Source organism: Onychostoma macrolepis, chromosome 13 (assembly GCF_012432095.1).
Source record: "Onychostoma macrolepis isolate SWU-2019 chromosome 13, ASM1243209v1, whole genome shotgun sequence".
Taxonomy (NCBI): domain Eukaryota; kingdom Metazoa; phylum Chordata; class Actinopteri; order Cypriniformes; family Cyprinidae; genus Onychostoma; species Onychostoma macrolepis.
This window is the reverse complement of record NC_081167.1, coordinates 20,642,710-20,658,075: the sequence shown is the minus strand read 5'-3', so window position 1 is coordinate 20,658,075 and position 15,366 is coordinate 20,642,710. Positions and strand designations below refer to the sequence as shown.

The following is a 15,366-nucleotide window of genomic DNA, read 5'->3' as shown; positions in this document are numbered from 1 at the left end:
AGATATTCAGATAATATTCGGGAATTCACATTTAAAAGGCAAAACTATACAAGCTACTATTATTAGACAATATAAAACGTTTGCCTTTATGATTTTAATTTGACAGTTCCTTGCTTTGTACCCATTTATCTGGTAAACCATTATATAGCATAGTTATTTGACTTATTTATGCCTTTTTTCTCACTTTGTTTACACACAGTTAAATAGTGCAAGATCTAACCTGTGCTAAATAAATAGCCTAAATAACAGAAATATTTTCAAAGTAAAGACTGTGTTGTCAGTCTTTAAAAGTTTAATTTGGAAAAAGCATAAGAACGTCTGACATTCAAAAATGTTGACTTAAGAATGTTTCAAGTGAGTTGTTTACATGAAATATTATTATTGAATCAAAACAAATTATTTGTATAATTTATTTATTTTAGTCTCCTCCGTAGTTTTTGGAGATTCAATAGTGGCACCAATGAATACATTTTAAATCAAGTTAGAAAGTCAACATAATTTGAAAATGACCCAACTATAAATCAATTAAATAAGCAATCAAAATACAAAATGAAGAGCACTCTTGGAGAAATGAGAATTGGAGTGTGCCTCTATTTATTTGTTTTTAATAAGCAATTCACTGGGTTAAACAAATACTGTTACAACACAAAAATTATACATTTTAAAGCAACAAGTTTTATAACAACTTCATAATCAAAAGACAAGTTTATCTTTTTTTCTTTTACTCTTGCCATTTCCTTCTTTAATTTAGAAAACAAACAAACAAAAACAGACATACTTTTCATTGAGCAGCTTTGCTGCCTCTTGCTACCCTGTTCAAAGAACCATCTCTCTTGCTTTTTATTAATGCAAAGGCTTGCCAGTAATAAATAATACTATAAAATGTTCTGCAAGTACACAAAAAAGATTGAGAAACAACAACAAGGGTAAATGTACAAGGTTTCGGGTGAGAGGGGTGGGACAGGTGAGAGTGGGCAAATTTAGCAAAATCTCGGATTCATACAGGACAGACAAAGCATCTATACATCCATACTAGCCAGATAACAAAGTTGATTTTATTATTCGTGTGTGTGTGTGTTTGTTTTTTTTTTGTTTTGTTTTTTTACAAAGTGGGTTTTGCTTTTTTTAAACAAGCAGGCATTGTTAATTACAGAGCACAAAGAATTAAGGCAGCTCAAATGTTCGCCTCAAAAAACTTTTAACATTAGATCCTTAAAAACTGCAGTTTGCTCTTGTTATTTTACACAGACATAGTGCTTCTCACACAGAGTGCAGAAATAAGAATTTGTTGTTGCATAATTCCGGCTGTTGACAAAGCCATCCTTTTAATACCGCCCCCAGGAATGATGGGAAAAAACATTTCTTAACATGGCTACAGGAGTGTCACGATATTACTGACCCCTTTGTCACATACTATAGATGTTGAAAACTCACATCTAAGCTGCCTCTCGCTTTTCCAGTTCTCTTGATTTTACATCATTACAGTAGAGCTGACGTTGCTGTGATTGTTGTTTAGTTTGAGTTGTGTAACACTGCTCGATGAGGGGTGCACTGATTGATTGGTTTTGCTGGTATTTGAGTTGGGCTGTATGGGTTTCTGCATCTCCATCTTGTTTCTGTGCGTGTGGCTGATCTTTGGCCACAGCAGTGCTCATGTTCCCCCTGTCTGATTAAACAGAAGCCCTCCAAACATTCAGAATGACTAATTTTGGTGAATGAAAAAGCCAAGTGCTCTCTCTGTACCCAGCCTCGGGGCTGAAAGACAGTTTGGCCACTAAGACAGGCGCCTCTCTAGTAGATCCTTTGAAACGCTCTTGGATTACAGTATTGCACTCAAGCTCCATGGTTTGTTATTTCAGTTCATTTTAACTCCTTGCATCTCTCATCTGTGCTGCTTTGAGCTTGTTGACAGAACACACTTCACTTCCCTCTAGTGGACTAATGTTGCCATGTTCTTTCATTGTAAGCAACTTTGGTCCTTTTTTATGAAGTTGCTTGTAAATATGGGTCGCATTGTTTTGGGATTATTCACAAAATAAAGTCTTGTATTTATTTGCCCCAATGGCATGAAAGTGTGACCGGACTAGCAGCAGTAGTTAAATATCCCCAATTGTTTGCACATGACTCCACATTTAACTCCCATGTTTTTAGACTTATACTACCTTTCAAAAGTTTGAGGCCAGTAAGATTCTTTTTTCAAATTAAATGCTATTCAACAAGGATGCATTAAATTAATCATAAGTGACAGTAACAATTCTATTCTTTTGAACTTTCCATTCATGTTTCCAACACTCACAATAAGAAATCATTCTTGAGCACCAAATAAAAATATTAGAATGATTTCTGAAGGATCACGTGACACCTGAAGACTGGAGTAATAGTTGCTGAAAATTCAGCTTTGTCAATTCATGGCATTTTCACAGGAATAACTTAATTTAAAAAAAATATATTTTCAAACAAAAACAGCTATTTTAAACTGTAAAAATATTTCCCAATATTAATGTTTTTACTGATTTTTTTACTGAGTCTTACTGACCCCAGACTTTTGAACAGTGGTGTATTTTGGCGAGAGAAATCGCTTATTTCGGGCTTGTTTTTGGGCAAGTTATTTTCTTTTTGAGGAAGATCTGGCAACCCCATAATAGACACACTGGATATTTTTCACACTGGATCACCATGTAATTTAGAAAGCACTGAACAGCAAATCAAATATCTGTTTTACAATTTTTTAAAACACTACTGGAACTTTACGAGAGAAATGATATTGTTTTGTGGCCATTTACAATAGTTGACACACAGTTTTACAGTGTTTACCATAAGTGCAATGACTATCTCTCCCATACAATGTACACATACATACACAGTGTCTCTCTGTTGTTGTCAAGGACAGCTTCACACACACACACACACACACACACACACGCGTACGTTTTTGCTGGTGTCACTGTCTTGTCTGCGTGGGACCGCAGACACTACAACAGTGTTGGGTTTCAGGGCTATATCTGTCCCAGCCCAGTCTGTGCTGCTCCGGTTACAACAGCAAGGTCACACACGCACACACATGGAAGTGAAAAAAAATCATATTTCATGTCTGTGAGATAAGCAGTAATGGGTGTTTGGGTGGTGTGTGCAGCTATAGGAAGTGATTTCAGTATGATGTGACCTTAAATTGTCCTTCAAACACCCCATTAATCAACACAAACAAGCTGTAACTGCTTCTTTTAAGAGTACACTGTTATAGAGGAAGTGAGTTTGAAAATGGGATTAAAATTGTATAGGTCAGAGTGAAAAATGTAATTTTTTTTCAGAACATCTGGATATCAGAGTAAAAAAAAAAAAAATTCCAAATTGTAGATTTAAATCTCATACTGTGACTATATTTCACCATTTCATCTATGATTTAGCTAAATAGCTACTGTATATCTTATAAAGCAGACTTTATTTCTTGCAATTGAGACTGCAATTGCAATTTTGTCTTGCACTGAGACTTTGTATCTCACAGTGTGACTATTTCTTGCAGTTGTGAATATTTCTCGTAATTGCAACTTTATTTCCTATGATTGTGACTATATATCTCACAGTGTGACTTATGTTCTTATTTAAAATTTATCTCACAATTACATTTTTATTTTTTACTCTGAGGTGGAAAAAGGCTTCCATAGTGGCATATTTAAAATACTAACTTAGTAAATAATTACTTTAAGTGAAAACAAATAAGAGGGGAGAAGCAAAAGGGCTGAGAATGAAAGAGGAGGAGGAGAGAGAGGAAAGAAGCGAGGAAATTTGAGTCAATAATGAGAGAGACATATGATGCTGTTGCTGGCTCCTTGCGACCAATCCAGACATGTAATGTACGTTTGGTTGCGCCGCACATGCAGTATCAAGATTCTCAGATCAACACTGAGATTCACTGTTTCTCCTATAAACACACACACACACCAAACACATGGACTGAGCGTGTATACTGGGTGTGTGTGTGTGTGTGTTTATTGTTCTCTGACATTTTGCCCTTTTTATCAATCTGCTCTCTGTAACACCTCCATCCAGACAGAGGGTCAGCCAGCCGTATCAGCACTGACAAAATAAATCTGACACAGGAATGTGTATGTGTGTGTGTGTGTGTGTGTGTGTGTTTAAATCTGACACTGGAATGAGACTCCGCCACATACGAACCCCAGAGAGAAATCCAGTCCTTACTCTAACCAGTCACAATTAGACCTCTGAGCCTACTCTTAAAAAAATATACCACTGTGAAACTGAATCCTGCAGCAAAAAGTACAGAGGGATAGGGTAGGATTGCACTCTTCTTTGTACGTCGTCCAAGAGCAGAGAGAAAAAGAAGAGTGGAAAAGAGGGAGAGAGAGAAGTTGTAAAGGTTGAAGGGGAGATTTGGGTCAGTGTTGGCCAGTTAAACTCAGTTTATATCAGAGTAATCAGAGAAAAAATAAATAAATAAAACAAAACAACAGTAAAGATGAAAAACAAAAGATAGAAACAGAAGAAAATGAAAAACAAAAAAGGATAAAAGTAACCAAAAAAAACAGGAAAAATAAACGAAACAAAAAAGAAAACAAAATAAAAAGGCAATTAAAAAGTAAATAAAAACAACAAAATTAAAAAAGTATATCAAGGCGACTAAAGCAAAGAAAACAAACAAAAAATGTAAAACAAAGAATGTCTGATCTGCAATTCTGCTCTTTTAGGAAATTGTTTAAATGAAAATGTTTATATTTATTTCCTCTTTTCATGTATGATTGAAACTTTTGTATTCGTCAATATTGCCAAATCATCAGAGTGTATTTTTGATCTGGGTGATTTTTTATTTTTTCATCCTCCTTGCGATTGCTTGACAAAATTTAGACCTTCTCCCAAAATAAATTGGCAAACTTGAATGTTTTGTCAAACTGAACTCCATTTTGGCCAGAAATCTGATACACCTTCTCCCAATTACACACACACAAACACGCGCATGCTTGGCTTTAAGGTTCACTCCTCCACTTTAGTCAATACAAATAACCTATGCACCCAGGTGCTAACCATACATTCAGCTCTTACACTACTCTGTGTAACTAAAATCATTTTGGCTCTGTGTCCACCTAACCAACCCAGTCTACCTTTAAGTTAAATGTTCTTGGCATCTTGTGTAAGTGAACTCTACACTGAGGCACCTTGGAACTAACTGAAACTGTTCCTGTAACCGTAGCTGGAAAGGAAGTGATGAACATAATTTAGCACTGATTGGGATTTGGCAAAAAATAAAGTATAAAAAACCTCAAGAATGCACCCTTGACACCAGCTCACAGCTGCCCGAGACGCTTACTGACCTCTCCACTGGTTTTGATTGTACTCTTGATAGCAAACCCAGGAGGAATTTTTCTTAAATAAGAGCACTGCAATAAGATGGATACTGATATAAATAATGAGAAATCCAACCCAAATGCCCCTGTGGACATGATTTCCTTCTGAGCCATCTGATACATCAGGACAGTGTGTACACAACCCACCAGCAGTGTTAGACCGACTCTTCGCTGAGCCGTGCGGCGTGGCAATGAGCGCTTGTGATTGAACAGACTGGGTGGGACGGTCTCCAAGCCAATGGCCGCAAAGCTAGCAGCCATTTTAACAGTTCGCCAAAATGCTTGGTGAGGTCTGTACCCTGTAATCCTCAATCAAATCAGTGACTGAATGAATTTTCATTGCACAATAAACCAGCAAACCATCCACAAACACTGTTCTCCAGTAGTGCAGACTACTTATCTTCTAGTTTTCTTCTTCAACGATGGATGAGTTTCCAGCTTCTTCCCAGGGATGAAATGAAAGTTCACTCCATCCTTCTGTTTTTGTACTCCCTCCAGGGTGTGTGTATGTTTCTCTCTTCCTGTCTTTTTTGGTGTCCGGTTCCAGAACACCTCTCCCTCAGAAAGGAGAGAAAGGAAAGAGGTTAAGAAAGAGTACAGAGTGTTTTGCTGGTGTTGCAGATACTGATACACATAGTCAGAGGAAGTGAGGGGGAGAAAGATTTGAGAGGAGAGAGTTTTAGAGCAACTCCACATCTGTATTAGTCTTTCTGACTGAAGCTATTGAATCAGAAGCATCCGACTCCAAATGTACAGATTAAACCGAGCTTCTTTGAATGCACACACAAAGCAGAAAACTGGTCCGTCCATCTGTGGCAGGATTTGACTGGCCCTGTTCCAAATTATAGTTATTCATGAGCTTGTTTGATTGGCAGCCTGGCAGATCTATTGTGTTTGGCTTAAGCTCCGCCTTTTTGGAAAACTGTATATGTACACTGTAATGCCGCCTCCAACCAGCAGGGGGAAAGTCCTCTCGACAAGCCGTGGATGGAGGGGTCCAGTGGAGAGGATGAGAAATATCTCTTTGATCAACAAGTAGACTGAGAACAGACTTTGCCTGAAGGTATCGCAGTTGAAGGTCAAACATCACGTCCGATCTACTTCCCAGATTAACACTTTGTGTCAGTATTTGTTTAGCCAAAAGGGGTAGAGACGGAGCAGACTGCTGCCCAATCCGGATGATCTGTGTGCATATTATGTCGCAACGTGTATGTGCGTGTTTGGAAAAGTGGAGAAAAAAAAGGTTGACATCTTGATTGGCTGGATTGTGGATGAAATCTGTGGACAGCTGATGGTCTCTGCTGCAGTGCAGTCCTCTTTATCCCTTTGGTGAGATGGTGATTTCAATAAGAGAGAGGTGTGGAAACTAAAAGAGAGACAGAAAGAAAAGAAAAAAAGAGTAGTGGGTAAATTGTCACATACAGCCTTGTTGGTCTTTTTTGATCTGTTTGAATGATTTATACGACTAAAAGATCAATTCAGGGATAAATTTAAGAGTTTTCAGAGTTTTAAAGGGATAGTTCACCCTAGAATCAAAGTTTTGTCACTATTTACTCCCCCTCATGTCAATGGGGACCGAGGCTGTCAAGCTCCAAAATGACAAAATGATATCTGATTTATTTCAGCAAGGATGCATTAAATTGATTAGAACTGACAGTAAAGGCTTATTTCTATTCATCAAAGATTCCTGAAAAAAAGTATCGTGGCTTCCACAAAAACATGAAGCTGCACAACTGTTTTCAACATTGATAATAATAGAAAAGTCTCTGGAGCACCAAATCAGCATGTTAGAATGATTTCTGAAGGATCATAAAGGATTCTGACTGTAACAGTGAAAATTCAGCATTGCCATCACAGGAATTAATTAAATGTTAAGATATATTCAAATAGAATACAGTTGTTTTAAATTGTAATAATATTTCACAATATTACTGTATTTTTTTTAATCAAATACTCTAAATGCAACATTGGTGAGCATCAGAGATTTCTTCTTTTTTTTTTTTTTAACAAAATTCTTAACACCATGCATTTTAATGGCAGTGCATGTATGATATATTAGTGAGTTATATAGACTTATATGAACTTTTATAATACTTTTATGGGGCTTTTACTTCCTTTTGAAGTTAGAAAGCTCTAGTTCAACATTTAATTGTATAGAAAAGAGAGACTAAGTACATTTCTCAAAATTAACTTTTTGTGTTTCACTGAAGAAATGCAGATTTGGTGCAACCTGGGGGTGTGTACATGAAAATAATTTTTATTTTTGTGTAAACTATTTCTTTAATAAAAATCTTAAAGAAAAAAAAACAGAAAAATGTACGGCATTATAGCATTTAAAGCAATCTAAGGGTGAAGGCAGCCATACAGTAAATCATAAGACTACTAAGGAAGTGGAAAAAAATCTGATTCTCACCTGTCCTATTTCACTTGTTCTGATTGCGGATACGCAGACACCTTCTCTTCAGCGGAGGCTCCATTTCCATTGGAACAGTTCCTGTTAATGGGGCTGTCAAGCCACAGGGCAAAATGGCAGCGGTTTTGTCAGCAGGTTTGGGCACGGGCTGAATGACACAGCCAGGTTTGGGCATTAGGGGCAGGGCGTAGGCATGGTCCTCACCAGACGGGGCATCTTCAGGGCTCTGAGCTTTGTCCTCCCCTGTTACTGCGGTAATGGCAGACTGGTCATTTGAGCTTCTCTTACCTGCTGAGTCTCTTTCTGTTGCTAAGCAGCTGTTCTCTTTCAGGTCCTCTCCTTCTAGATCGGCTCCCGCTGGCTCATCGCACATAGCGGCAGTCCTGCGGCAGGGGTCCACTAGAGGGCGCTGCTCTAACGGAGGTGTTCTGATCGAACTCTCTGCTGGAGGCACATTACAGCTCCCATTAACAATCACATTGCAGGGCGTAGCAGAGCCAGGCTCAGATTTAGCTGTGGTGGTGTTGCTAGGAACAGTGGAGGCGCTGCATGTGATTGGCTGAGAAAGTGGCGGCGTGCCGCTGCAGTAGGACGGGTCAGCACAAGGCAGAGCCACGCTAGCCAATGGGCTTTCAGCATTACTGTCTCTGTGGTTATCTTCTATTGTACCTGTGCTATTACCGGCAGACCCATCCACCTCAGTTTCACCCAAAACTGCAGGTGGTGGGCTTAACCCAGGCTCTGCTTTTACCTGCACACAGGTTACAGCCCTCTGGATAACTGGCTGTTGCCGGGAACGACGACTGGTTGTTAAATCAATGACTCCATCTGCTGGTGCATCTTTGTGGGAGTGTCCAGAGCTTCCATTACCAGAATTTTCTGTTTTAACCATCAGCTCTGCCACGTTTGTCCTGCCCTGCTCCATCTGTTTGGAAAATCCTGGCGAAAGTTTATCTGAGGTGGGAGGGGCGTGCTGAAAGTCCCTCCCCTCCCCTCTGGAGGTGCTTTGAGAAAATGGTGGCGGTGCTTTTGAATCACTCCGCTCACTCGCAGCGCTCGGAAGCGTTCCGTCATTTCCTGGTCGGTCACCAGAAGCCTGCGGACTGAATGGTATGGGCACCGGAATGGGTATGGGGACCGGTAATGGCACAATCACTGGATAGGGCACTAACAATGTTGGTGGTGGCACTAGGGGGGCCAGAGAAGGTATGCCAATATTCATAATGGGCGGAACTGGGATGGGTCCAGCTGGCATCATGTTAACTGGGGGGAAAGGCAAGCCTGGCATGTGGCCACCAGGATGAGGGGGCATCATACCCGGAGGGTTCCCAGAAAGGGTTGGGGTGGAGGATGGGTGAATGTGGGGGGAAATAAGCGTGCGGTGCATAGGGCTTGATGGAGGACCCAAAGTCCGAGGAGGAGGTGGTGGCCCAATGCCAGGAATCATGGGATTGGAATGAGGGCTGATGGGGCCTGGGGGACGTAGGAAAGGAGGGCGAATCTGCTGCATCATCTGGTGCTCCATAAAGAAAGGGAGAGGAACTGGGCCACGCGGTGTCATCACCATCGGCGGGCTGCCGGGCGGCATACCCAGAGCTGGATGTAAACCTGTTATAGGTGGTGGAGGAGGTGGCGGTAACGCGGGGCTTTCGTGCGGCCGCGGTGTGGGGATTTTCGTAGATGATGATGACGAGGATGACGAGGATGAGGAGGAACACACAGTTCCAGTTTCAGATGGTGACCCCGAGGTGGATCCAGAATGTCCGGCTAAAGTTGTGGCACCCCCTGGTGAAGGTGCCTTGCGACTGCGGAGCTCGTTTAGAGGTGCGCTCCAGGACTCGGGTGTAAGGAGCTGTACACCCGCTGCGCTCTCTGATTTTGTATCACTCGTGGGGAGAGGAGGATTACATAAACCCCCTGGCAGTGCGGCCTGAGTCTCTTTATAGAATATGTCCATCTTATACTGGTTCAGACACTTTGCACTGCAGAACTGGAGCCGTCTTTCACCCGCTCCAAAATCCAGGTATTCCTTAGTGTGGCGGATGTGTTTGCACCAATCGCAGACCTGTAACATGAACAACCACAAAATTAACAACATAAACTAGAGATTAATACTTCACAATGTCTATATTAAAGCATACTAATCCAAACACTCTCTGTGGACTAAGACATCATTAAAAGAGCATGGCTGTCCTTCTCTATTACTTAGAGAGTCTGATGACACAGTGCGTGAAGAGAGTGTGTGTGTTCTGTGAAGTGTCAGATCTATGTAAGATTAGGGTTTTGCAGAATAGGCATTATATATAACAAACCAAGTGTGAAGAAAAATGTGGTTTATGTCATGAAATATTAAAATCAAATCAAGATGATCATCTCTCTCAGAATACAGAAATAATATTGTATAATAAAAATAATTTATATATATATATATATATATATATATATATATATATATATATATATACATACATACATATTAAATAATCTATGTGTAATGCATTTAAATATTTAAAACATATATGTTAATAATAAATATACAAATATGTAACAACAATAATATATTATATATATATATATATATATATATATATAAAATGCTAAAAGGAGCATTTGTTGTGTATTTCTCTGATTATTGTTCTCTAACTCGTCCTAATACAATGGCTTTCTGTATTTTTGACACATGCATCCTCACGCACACAGACACACTCATTACAAGATGTCAGGAGTCAGCTGCCCAAGGCAAGCTGCAGGGTCAAACTCAGACAGCCACGACTAAAAGGTTTTCCCTTCAAGGGGCAATTATGCATGTGGATTTTGAGCGTGTGTATCTGTGGCACTGCAGGTGACACTAACTGAGAAAGACAGTGACAACAGACTGAAACAGACAGGAACGAGGGGCTTAAACCTGCGAGACAGAAAATGTGGGTTGCGTTTGCATGGGAGAGTAAGATAGAACTGGGGAACTCTGGGTAATTAAAGAATATGATGTGCACTGCTAACACAAAGAATAACTTAACAAGGGGGATAGACAGGCCAAACCATAGAAAGGTGAACATCGACATAACTATCCTATAAGAAAGAAATACTACTAAATTATTGAAAACTGCCTCTGCCTCACTCCTTTTCTCTGTCACTCTTTCTGCCAGGATAGTTTTGTCTGTCCAACCACTCAAAAAAACTGTCTTGGAGTTGATAAGGCTGTCACTCTCCACAGAGGAGGTCAGTCAAAGTAGTTGAGTGCAGAAAATTTGCCTCAGGCCTGGCGAGTAGAGTACATAGAAAGAGATTTGCAAACATTGGCTTGTCATAAAGACAGACAGGTAGACAAAGACAGACCAGGCAATGCAACTAACTGCACACAGAATGGGGAATTCACAAAGAATGAATTGCGTTGTTCATTTGCATGTACTCTTTCAGTTTTAAAATTTAGCTCCCAATTTACTAAAGGTTTATGCAAATTAAGTAATGGTGCAAACACACCCAAATTCTTGTGAATCGATTCTGAGTGCTAGCTTGTGGTATAATTATTATTATTAGCATCTATAATAAGCCTAATTAACATAGAAAGCAGGTTTCACACTAAAATACTACATGGTAATGTGCTACATTCTTGAATTTGCCCCAAAATTAAGTAGAAACAAATGACACTCTCTAACAATGCTATGCTATAACTATACACAAGCTGAACACAGTGGAAATCCAATAGCTACAAATCCCTATGCATGCTTCTGTTGATATGTGTTGTGTCCAAATGTGTGAACTGTTTACTAATGCATTGGCAATTTAAAACTTTGATTATAATGCCAATGCCAATACCGCTTTTGAATCCGAATCAGAATATGATTTGCCACAGGCCTGCCTGAGCAGACTGCAGAGACAGAGATTTCTCTTAAGACTAGTGAATTGACTGCCAAAGCCAGAGTTCCACTGAAGATAATGAAGGCATTTATCATATGCCACTACTGTCAATGATGGACATTCATCACACGGATAAAGAGAGAGAGAGAGCAAGAGGCTCGCTGGAAGTAGACACGCTTGCATACATACTCGCATAGCATAGTAACACAAGTCTACTTCCAAGAATTAAAGTAGTTTCTTTATCACTTTTCGTAACCTTATTTTCCAGTAAAAATAAACATACTTAAAACAACATAAATTTACGTGCATAAAATAAGACTTGTTTTCAGAGAATATACCTTAAGTTAATTTTGTCTTGTTACCCCATAGTGTTTCTTGCTGAATGCACAACTATTTTATGCTATTTTATAATGAGGTTTATGTTTAAAACAAGTGGGGTAACTTCAATATATATTCTCTGAAGAAAGTCTTATTATATTAGTTTCACTTCTCAACTAAATTAGTCTTGTTTTAAGGATGTTTAGATATTTTTATAGTAAAATACTGATTAATGAAAGTATCCATTTAGAACAAATCAAAAGAGATCAAATGAATATGATTCATTAGAGAATCTACATACAAATGTACATCTGATTTTAAATCAGTAATCCAATCTTTAGCGCATTACTTCAAGTGATTTGATATGAAAGAAGCTGGCTGCCGCAGGATGACGCAGAGGAAAACAAGGCTAACAGACACCACTCATTCATGAATCAGTCTGATTTTGTAATAAAGCCTTCGCTCTGTTTCAAATGTGGGAGCTCTGACCATGCCAGTTAACATGCACAAACCAGCTTGAGGCGTGCCTGGATATTCTCAATTATAAATGATTTTCATATTTCCTGAGTTTAAAAAGCGAGACAGATGGAGGCCACTTAACGAGTCAAGGCTCTCTAAGAGAAATTTTACTGCACATTACCCTAATGGACTTCTTTTCTCTCTCACTCGCTTCTCTCCACTGTCTCTCTCTTTCTCTTAGTCTTTCACTCACCCTTACTTTGCTTCGCTTTCTCTCTCTCTAACATGGTTGAGAGGTAATTACTGTCATTTACTTATGCTGTGGCCGTTAAGCCGATGTCCATGACCATTCTGTAGCTGTACGCTCTTTTACTGTAATTACCTGCTAACGTACGGCTGCCAACTCAACACTAGAGAAGAAGTTTCTGTGCTAATGCTTTTCTTTTCCCATCACGCACACCCTCTTGACCCCAGAATGTGTCTGTTCTCAACCAGCCATATGCTGATTTTATATACACACACACACACACACCTACTCACACATGCACATACCCCACTTGTCCATTCATGTGGAAAACAGTAACATTCAATGCAGATTGACAATGTTTAAACAAAAACATGAAATATGGAATGTCAGAAAGAAATAACAAACTGTTTCTACAGCTAATAAAGAAGAACACCTCATGATCTAGTCTTGAGTTAACAATGCAGGTGTGTGATTTGACCAGTCTTGTGTCAAGTGCTAAATCTTTAGGAATTTACGAAGGAATTTATGGGTCATATTCCATCCCAAAATAAAACAACCACATAAGAAGGTCATCAGGTTTCTAATTGTGACATTATACTCATCACTTTAATCCATGAAGAAATATATTAATGCATAAAAAATAAGTGAAAACATTTATTATTGAAAATATTGACAATGATTAGTTTTGTCATGTCACAAAAATTAGGGATATACTGCCAATAATGGTATGATATATATAGGTACAACATCAACTAATGGACAATATTAGACATTTTATAGGTATCAATATTAATGTTAATCTTTATAAACATGAATCATTAAAGAACACTGCCAAATATAAACCTTAAAATTAATGTCAAATTTTCATACTGTAATGGTATATATTATGATAGTTATAATCATTTGTAGCATTTAAAATGACTGATTTTAGTTTTTAATTATTTTATTTTTAATTCATGGAATTTTAATATCAACCATTAATCGTTTATCAGTCATAACATGAAAGTAATTATTGTTTTTTTGGTATTGGCCAGGATTTTATTATTAGTGCATCCCAAATAATAATGTCACAATAAAAAAAGAAAATGGCAAAACATCCCTTACAAAAATGTAACCATTTTATTATTGTAAATGTGTAGTAACCATGTTTTTTTTTTTTTTTTTTACATATAGATTGCCATTTGTAAAACCATTTGTAAAATAGTTAAACTGTGGTTAGTGTAGCAAAGCCATGGTTAATTTGTGGTTACCATAGTTTAACTACATTTACCATGGTTTTTGGTTTTATTTGTAGTAAAACCATGGTTAATTTTCATAAGGGATATTTTAGAACAAACAAGACAAATGTCTTGTCAATACCATATTTCAGAATTTAGACTTAAGACTTAGAGACATGGCCAAAATCACACAATCTTTCTAAAATCTAAATCATCTTAATCAATATGCATTTGCTGTTTCTACATTTTGGGGTGTTAAATGGTTTATATCTTACAAGCACATCGCTGTTTGTCTTGAGGACAAGTCTGGGCGTGTCTTTGGACAAGCTGTGGTGTGGAACGCCCTCCTCCTCTCTGGCCTAAAGGAAAAACATAATGTCCCTTTTTATGCATGGCCAAAACTGAAAATAAACACACACATAACAGATGTAGAAAAGAAAGAAGGAATGATGTGAATGAGGAAATGGAGTGAGAGAATAAAAAACAACATGTGCTGACCTGAATAGACATATAGAAAAAAAGAGACATTCTGTGTGAGTGTGAGTGTGAGTGTGTGTCTGTCTAAATTCAAATTCTGTAATCCAAGTTTATATATTAGTATGGTAGACTGAAACAAGAACAGTTTTCAATTATATCAAATTCTTAAAAAAACAAAAAAACAAAAAAAACTCAAAATAAAACTCAAAAAACTTGAAATATCTCAATTAAAAGCCGAAAAAAAAAAAGATTTAGAAATATTCTAGAAATTAGGGGAGAAAGCACAGCTGAAACACTCAACACTAAAATAAATTAAATATCATAAAACAGCACTGAAATAATTAAAAGAAAACAATTAGTTTTATAGAGTATCCTTCATGTTCTCCATGGTTTATTCTGTCTCTGAGTACCTGAATGCCACTGAATGCCCACTCACAAAAACACTGAAGAACATCAGTCTGTGCACACACACACACACACACTTTTGCCATCTTCGGTCTTTATTTTGTGTAGTGTCTGTGACCCCTCTGGACTTGAGCCAACTCATTTACATATAGCACTAATGAGGCTGCGTACTCTCTAACACTCACACAAATGGCATATCCGCAGTCTTAATGACTTGAGGCATGACGGTGCTCTAAGAAATAACCACACACGCCATTCATTTACACTGTGAAGCCTCTTTCATGCACACACAATCACAGATGAAGCCACATGCAGACACACAAAACTCACTGAACCTGACGGCTTATTAAGTAACCAAAAACTCTAGAGCTTGATAATGTATGTGTAGACAACTCTGTGCATCTGTATTATAAAACATGTCCCAAATTGCTGCAGTGTGTGTTATGCCACCTGGGCTTTAGCATTTCAACCACATCTCTGCCAGCCACCATCTGGGCATCACACAACCCAACCCAGGTGTGTATGTGTGTGCCTTTTGCACACTGCCAGGTAAAATGTACTTCTCCAAGGACAGAGATGGGAACACATATGAGGCACATTCTGGAACACACACAC

The 15,366-nt window shown here is 38.4% G+C and overlaps 1 protein-coding gene across 6 annotated transcripts in view; it reads right to left on the bottom strand.

The window, feature by feature from the left end:
- Window positions 1–567: 567 nt before the first annotated feature.
- The window catches only part of sobpa (sine oculis binding protein homolog (Drosophila) a), a 37,197-nt gene continuing 22,398 nt past the window's right edge, over window positions 568–15,366 (bottom strand). For 4 of the 6 annotated variants that reach the window (XM_058796387.1, XM_058796388.1, XM_058796389.1 and 1 more), the window contains 3 exons: window positions 14,145–14,228; window positions 7,771–9,835; window positions 568–6,723 (listed from right to left, as the gene is read on the bottom strand). In XM_058796387.1, the coding sequence (XP_058652370.1) occupies window positions 7,781–9,835; window positions 14,145–14,228 (2,139 nt within the window). In that variant the 3' untranslated portion in view covers window positions 568–6,723; window positions 7,771–7,780. The remainder of the gene's footprint in view (window positions 6,724–7,770; window positions 9,836–14,144; window positions 14,229–15,366) is intronic. The other 2 variants (XM_058796391.1, XM_058796393.1) reach the window with 1 other exon arrangement.